General features: G+C 39.3%; 1 protein-coding gene across 1 annotated transcript; it reads right to left on the bottom strand.

Moving 5' to 3' along the window:
- Positions 1-817: 817 nt before the first annotated feature.
- On the bottom strand, positions 818-7,788 carry ANKRA2 (ankyrin repeat, family A (RFXANK-like), 2). The gene is made up of 8 exons (XM_010006370.1): positions 7,433-7,788; positions 5,360-5,518; positions 4,021-4,086; positions 3,097-3,194; positions 2,803-2,928; positions 2,351-2,417; positions 2,178-2,258; positions 818-1,146 (listed from the first exon to the last, which is right to left on the bottom strand). The coding sequence occupies exons 1-8, from the start codon at positions 7,719-7,721 to the stop codon at positions 1,091-1,093; spliced, it is 942 nt and encodes a 313-aa protein (XP_010004672.1). The 5' UTR covers positions 7,722-7,788; the 3' UTR covers positions 818-1,090.
- Between the last annotated feature and the right edge of the window lie 534 nt (positions 7,789-8,322).

Raw genomic sequence — 8,322 nt, 5'->3', positions numbered from 1 at the left:
AGGGGTGACCTCATGCCAGTCTACATGTTCCTCAAGGGGGCCAGCAGAAGGGGAGGTGCTGATCTCTCTCTGGTGACCAACAATAGGTCACAAGGAAATTGAGTGAAGCTGTGGAAGTTCAGATTGGACATCAGGAAAAAGCTGTTCACTGAGAGGGTTGTCAGTCACTGGAGCAGGCTCCGCAGGAAAGTGATCACAGCACCAAGCCTGTCAGAGTTCAAGGAGAGTCTGGATGACACCCTTAGTCCTATGGTTTAGTTTCAGGTAGTCCTGTGAGAAGCAGGGAGCTGGACTTCATGATCCTTATGGGTCCTTCCAACTTCAGATACTCTGTGATACTATGACCCACAATTTGGCTGGAGAAGCCTGAAATGCAGTAGGTTCTGGCTTCTCTTCCCATACAGCTAACACCTGCTTTCAGCCATTGTTGGGAGGATATTTAGGATCTAGGAATTCTGCACTTGAAATAAGGCTTCCTTAAACCAGAGAAATTTCTACCTAGGACACTCTGGCCTAGTTGTTTCAGGACTACAACAGGAATGCAGAGGCAGGGGGAAGGGCATCAGGCAGGAATCAAACTACTGTCAAAGTCCTTCAACTTACTACCAGCTTAAAAATCTGCCAAAGCCAAAAGCTGACACAGCAGTACTAACTAGGGCTTGTGAAAACAATCACATTTTGGTAATATTAATAGCAAAGACACCTATCTTCTACGGTGATACACCTCAATAACTAAACATTTTTTTTCCTGTGTATCAATGTTGTGATCAAGCAGGATATTGGCACTGTGCCACCCACTGCACTCAATGTAAACATATAGATGGTCACAACTGGTTTTATTTACAGGTTTTCATGCACAAAAACTGATGTCTTATTCTAAAATTATATAAAAAATATTTAAGGATGACATCACATAGTTCCATGAACAACAATGAAAGAAGAGGAGCATATTAAAAAGCTTAACTAAGAACAGCAGATACTTGAATGGAGATAAAGCTAACAAAACAACCATTTTTTATCACTGATTACAGGGCTAAAAAGCAGTTAAAGTCTCCAGGTGAAGAATGGACATCCGCAGAAGAGCCAACCCTTATTCCTTGATATTTTGAAGTAGCCTTAATAAATGAGACTCAATAACCTGTTGAACTAAAGCAGAGAAACAAATTGAGTTAAACAGTGTTCAGTGTTTTTTCACATCTTTAGCAGATGCCAGCTTGTCCTGTAGAATCATTTAGTAGAAAACAGACGGAATAAATTCACGCTGGGAAGAGCATTTGCATCTCTTAAGAAAGTAAGAGCCTCATCTAATACAAAAGCTGTACACCTGGTAAGGATCATTTTTTGAGGTGATGATTTGTTCTTGTTTGAATAGGCAGATAGCACATAGAAAGACATTTTTAAGCCCATAAAAGGAAATTTGGCAAAAACTTCTATTAGAAACTACTTCTGTGAACATTTTGAGATTGAACTCTTGAAGTAGTCCTTTATCTAGAGATCTCTGAAGGTACTGCCCCTCCGTAAGCACAGGGCTCTGCTTGGAGAAGCTACATGTGCAGTGGTGGGCTTATTTTTGGATTCACTTCATTTCTGTAATGGCAGACATATCACAGCTTTCAAAATGAAGGCAGTATGAGGGAACACCAATGAAGAGTCCCTTCTTTGCCTCTGTTTTCCAGAATCAAGTAAGGTAGCTTAATTCACTGATCCTGGTACTATTACTGTCTGCCTTCAAGATAAACTAGAGCTATAGCTAGTCTGACAGTGGAAGAAGGTCTTGCAAACTACATCATTTTGTGCCAGCCAGCAGAGCACCAGCGTGAGGGGTTCAGGAGGGCTGCAAGCCTCTCATTGTCTACTGCAATACACACTCCTCTGTAGAGGACAGGGAGCAGCTCAGCTTCTCTTGTCTGAGATGATGGCTGCATCAGCCCTGCATACCATAATTTGTGCCTGCAGATGCTGACCTAGGTCTGTGCCATTTCCTTACCAAGTACCTCGTTCTCCAAGATGGAGGTGGAAGCTCCTACTCATTTTGGGCATATTCATTTATGTGTATTCAGACTTTTAGGACAGGGATATTCTTACAGCTGCAAAACCTCCTCAAGGCCATTACAGCAGCTACAACCACAAGCAGCAGTAAAAATAAAAATCCCAGAATTTACATTTTCAATACTTACCACTCCGATAGCCCAAGGCTACAGCCAAATCCATAGAATTATAGCCAGCATCTGTTTCAATAGTTGGATCAGCACCACTTTCTATGTAAAAGAGGAAAACTAACTCATATTTTTGAAGGTGAGAACTGGTAAGTTCATTATTACTGATAATTCAGTTTGGACAGTCTGCTTACCAAGGAGAATTTTCACACATTTCACATGGTTTCCATGTACAGCATATAGTAGAGGTGTGCCTCCATTCTGCAAAAGCAGGGAAAAGCCTTAGACACTTAATGCTTGAGCAGTCTACAACTGTAATTCCTTAATTCACTAGTATACATCTATGTATATCAGTAAGAGGCATCACAGGTTTTATAAAAACAAGGTTCTGTTTTGGTTATTCACAGCTTTCATCCTCGTTTTTTTGTACACTGTTTAGACTGTAAGCTCACCCTTCTACAAGGATTCAGCATCAGTGTCATTCTTTTTTCACCAGGAAGTCAGAACTAGTAGGGCTAACTTCTTTTATCCCAGGGGAGTTTCAAAACTCAGAGTAGAACAATTTTCAAAACCAAGTCCATGCTACGCCCCATTTCAAATTTCTGACCAAAGCACCCTCCTACATAAAAACAAGTTAGAATCTTACCCAGTCATACTCATTGACATCAACTCCACAGTCAAGCAGCATTTTGACAATATCTGTGTATCCTTTACTGCAAGCCAGTGAGAGGGCACTTTCACGCCCTTTCCCCAAAATTTGAGGATCTGCACCCTGAAATAATAATAATATATCAAATTAACAACATTTTTTGAAATGTGACGTTTTACACAGAACTTAACTTTAAGAGTTTTAAGTATATAGCAGCATTGACAAACTTAAGAAAGCAAATTGAACTAAAAAGCAAATACATTTAAAATGAAATGTGGTTTTTTTCCTTACGTTCTGGAGGAGAAATTCCACTATTGCTATCTGCCCGTGAGCTGCAGCCCACATCAGAGGGGTAAATCCTTCTTCATCCTTATGATTGATTACATTTTCTGTTTAAAGAAAAATATGCAGTTTAGTAATCTCTTTCACTGTATGAGCTGGTGAAATATGCTGATGTATCCGTGGTGAAGGGACTGAGGTAAGTTTGTCCTACATGTCACTCTCATCTTAACTCTAACAAATAAAATTCTGTGCCAGTGGTGGTGCAAAGATCTTTGTCCAAGAAAGAAAAAAAATAAACCAACTGACTGATGTAAATTTTAAGATTTGGATGTGGTTGGTTTTGTAGGGTTTTTTTACGTTCTATAAATCAAGCCCTGTTTTTACTCAGAAATGTTGTAAATTGTCTGTAGTCTGCACCTTTCCTTTGCAAAGAGAAGGGCTGCTTGAAAAATAAAGAGGTACATTCTGCATTATACTGCTGAAAGTATATTTTTCAATAGAGTGAGCCACACAAACTTGTAAAGCAATGTGGCTAGTATAACACTATTTCCCTCAAAGTCCATGTCATCAATAGGGTGTTTTGTGGAAACAATTACGGTCTACTTCTAGTGCAGCTCAAAGAAGGAAAAGTAACTTTTAACAGCTAACTCACTTATGGACCTATATAGCTGGGGAGCAGGGAGGGGAAATTATTTACCTACAGCTCCTGTCAATGCTTATGTTCCACTTAAAATCCAAATCATAGCAACGAGTGAATAAAAGACTGATGTTAAACAATAGTCTACATCCACAAATGAAAGATAACTGAAATATCCTTCGATTTGTACCAGAATTGAGAGCTTCTTTCAATATAGCTTCAGGGGAATAGTCAAGCACGACAGGGTATAAATACTTCAGAGACCAAAGAAGGCATTTAACCTCCCTCTGCCTCACCTTGTTCAATACGTGTGGCCAGATACAACATTTCTCCCTGAGCAGCCAGCTGATGAACTGATAATGCTGCAAAAAGGGAAGCAAAAGCACGTTATACACACCAGCATTTCTCCTGCTCTCTTTGAAGCTGGGCATGATACATCCATTGACTTGTGCAGTACAGAACTTGGATTTCAGACCATAGAAAGGTTGCACCTTATACTCTGACCTGGAGTAAGTGTCTTAAAAACGGAAAAGTTTCCACAGAGTTTGATACATTTAGGTGATTTTTAACCAATGTATAAATCATTCTAGAAAGCAAAGATTCTTTCTACACTGACTCTTCACAAGGCAACATGCTCTCTTCTCTGCTGCTTGGTCAGCAACCCAAGATCAGATTAAGAACTTTTATCAAATAAAAATATGCTTTTGATAAATTAAGGCTATGTAACTGAAAAATGGCACAGAGCTCTGCACAACATGACATCTACAGGTGAACAAAATTATTGCATTTAAAAAAATAATACTTTAACAATGTACCAAGCACTAAGAGCAGAATAATTTTCAAGAGATTACAAAGAAAAAATCTCTGATCTCACAGTAAACTCCACATGCATGGTGCATGGTTTTGCTAACTGCAACTTGAAGCAGGTCTGAAATGTGCTCAGGAGGGAATATATAGCATTATATAATAACAAAATTAGCCAATAATTACAAAATATGCAGATGTTCACTGTCCTCTTCCTAATCACTACATGAAACTTTTTTGTCAGAAAACTGCACATTTTGTTCAGAGGTCTATGCTGCAGCTCCAGATTAAATTTTCCCATGCAAGCATTTTTTTTTTTTAAATTAGACTTGCAATTCAGAGGAAAGAATTTCTAGATCAATTAAATTACAGAGAAATAATTAATTAAGAAAATGCTTATCAATTAAGAATTACAAAACCCCCTAAATATTGCCTTCTTGACTTTCAAGATCCTTGACAATCATGACAATTGTAGTAGTCTGTATCTCTTACCAATCATCTATTTTTATAAAATTTTACAAGATGCACCAGTTCTAAAATGAAGTATAAGAAGCACACTAACTTACAGCTCAGAAAGGATCAGAAAATCTATTTTTTAAATCAATAATCTGATCTTTTCAGGAAAATGCATTTCAGTCATGAATTCAACAGAACAGGTGGATTACTATTTTGTGTTTGGAACCATATTAAATTAGACAAGACTACCTCAATGCTTTTTTCCTATATTAATGTTCATTACAACATGAAAGAAATAAAAATAATCAGAAAAAAACTGTCAAGCATCTAACAAAGTTCACAAAATAATTAACAATAAGGTGAAAGTATACTTACAGTTTACAAGCAGAGGTGTTGTAGAGACTTCATTTCCTCTGTGTTTGTTAGTTAGTGTAGTTGATTGTTTTATTGGTGAGAAATGCTTAGTAGTTGATGGAGTATAAACATGTCTCACTTGGATACCAGGGGAAGGAGAAGTGTGGATGTTGCATTCAGCTACATTGAACAGACAGAACAGACAGGATTTTAGTACTACTAAGAGCATTGAAAGAATACCACAAATTCTAAGTCAAACCAGAAAGCACCAGTATCATAAGATCTTTAAAATCCATGTTAAGTAAGCTGTATTACATGTGCTTTTCCCACTGTGTATTTTGAAAGTTGAATAAAAAGCTGTATTAATTTCTGGTACAAAACAATACTGTGAGCCCACAGTTTCAGTCTGGTACAATGTCCCTTGGAGACAGGTTGGTGTCCAAGTGAGCTAAGCCTGTGTCCAGACTTTCAACATGCCTGGCATGGATTTACTGGGCAGGATGGCTCCATTTAGCCTGATGTACCCTCACTAACACTCTCCAGTGAAGTAATACAATGCAGCTCTGGTGAGCTATGTAGTCAGTTAACTGCTCAGCTCACCCCTCTGCCCATGCTAATCAGTCCAGTGCACAAGTGGAGATGACCTTCACTAATTTTCTTCACCAGGACTTCTTCCACTCCTGTTGGATAAAATTGTAACTGCATTATAGATGCTTTATTAATATTTATCCAGCAGGAAGAGAACTATTCCACACTTACATAAAATGCAAAAGCAAGTCACTACTCAGAATTCAAGACGTCATTCAGTGATGGCTGTGTTCATTTGTACTAACCTTTTTAGCTTTCTATTGGCTATATTGATTTTGAAATCAGCATGCACTAATAATTAATGATGGAGCTAAGCAGCACGCACATTGAATTCACGCCATCGAGAACTTAATAAACATAATTATGAACATAATAAACCCAAGTGCAAATTCTGGGAGAGAACCAGTTAAAAGTAGAGTAACAGGATGAAAACGAAATTACATTTTTACTGTCAATCAAATAGCTACAGCTGACACAACCAAATTAAGAGACCTACCAGGGATCTTTGACCTGCAGTCCCTGATCCACACATCTACTTCTAAGGGGTTTCCAACTGTCACCCCAAAAAAACAACCCTATCAATGATGGGTCTAAATTAGCCATTCAGGTCTGCAGCTCCACTAGTAAGCATTTAGAGCCTGCAAATCAAAAGGTTGAAAATTACAATGGCTGAACTGCTGGCAAACAGTACAAATCAGAGAAATGTCCAAAATCCACAACAGGTCAGTGGTTTTGTTTCCTATAGGAAATGGGTCAAATTCCACCTGGTGAAGACACATTAGTAACAATCTGAAATGTTACAGTGAACACTGGAGACCCCAACTATTAAGGGGAAACAGACAAAAGTTCTAATTCTGTTGTCTGCTCAGCCATGAAAAAGCACAGATCAAATGTGATGAAGCTGCCCAGCAATGGCTGGAGATGAGCTGCAGGGATCCCAAACTGCAGCAGCATCTGCCTTCCAGAGGTGTGAAGTGAAGGGGGGAGCCTGTTGCTGCCACAGCCACAGGCTTTGTACAGCCATACTGGTAAAACCAAGCCAACTGCACAGCCTACGCCTTTTTGTCACTACACCAGTGAAAAGGCAAAACATGCTGCAGAAAGCTGCTGAAGTTGAAATGACCATATGGTGCCTTCAGCAGTGCTCTGCAAAGGCAAATACATTCAACAGCGTGCAGCATGGTCTAGGGCATGCTACAGAGAATAAGTAAGCTTGTTTTCATGCTCATTATCAGCTCTTCCTAAATTAAAAAAAGATTTCTTTGTGTGACTGCTTTTCAATTAAAAAAAGGAAAAAAAAAGAATGTGATTTAAAAAATAATCCCAGAAGAAATTAATTTTACGTTAACAAACCATTAGGCAGGTAATAAACATGTTAGGGGAACTAATATTTGAAAACTATAACTGGTTACAGACACATAAGGCAGAGGCTTTTTTATATATAAAAAACCCAACTTCACAGGATGACATACTCCACACAAAACAAGTTGCACCATAAAGTTCAACCTTTAAATAACACAGATGCCACTTCAAGGTCAGAGTTAACTTGGTCTTGAATATTTTTACTGTCCTCCTCATTCAAAGATTTCACAAATCGTGAGCAGACATTCATGTCAAATCTATTGGGCAAAATGAATTTCATCCCCATGGCAACATTCTGAGCTGGGCCTTCCTCCGTGCCAGAGTCAAGCTGGTGCTCCACTTTAATGTCCGGCATGGGCGGAAGGCTGTAGCTGGTGGGACATTCTTCTAAAATTAACTGGGCCCCAGCATCCAAGTTTGTCGAAGATGCCATGGTCTTGGTCCTGTCAAAGGTTTATGCACAATGTCTCTTCATAGTTCCCAGCCAAGTGCAGCTCTGGCTGTATGTAAAGAGTTCCAGATGTTTCAAAGACCTGCAACTGAGCACACGTTGACATAGGTTAACACCATTTTGGTCAAAACCTTGGTGAAATCTAAGTCTTAACTGCTGTCACAAGCTATTGGCCTAATCCTCAACTTGGATTTTAACACATGGATATTCAAGCCAAATCCTGTAATGAACTCCTGTAGGAGTTTCACCCAAGTGAAAATTCAGAACATTAGCCTAGTTGCAATTTAAAAAAACCAAAACCACAACCAACCACATTTATACCACGATGGGAACAAGCTGTAAGGAGGTTATTTTCTTGCCTAAAAACATTAAACTTTCAAGGAAAAGTTAAAGAAGCTTTACGAGCCTTCGTGGCTCGAAGTTCTTTCATAACCCGGGTGAAACAAACGGCTTCTCCCACACAGGCAGGAAAACAATACACCCTCTGCTAAACCGGCGACAACAAACCACCCCAGAACACCGGGGGCAGGCTCGCAGGAAGCCGAGGGCCGGGCCGGGCGCTGCGGCCGGCGGGGCGGCCTGG

The sequence above is a fragment of the Chaetura pelagica genome, unplaced genomic scaffold (genome assembly GCF_000747805.2).
Source record: "Chaetura pelagica isolate M959 unplaced genomic scaffold, ChaPel_1.0 scaffold559, whole genome shotgun sequence".
NCBI lineage: Eukaryota > Metazoa > Chordata > Aves > Apodiformes > Apodidae > Chaetura > Chaetura pelagica.
This window is presented reverse-complemented; position numbering and strand designations above follow the sequence as displayed.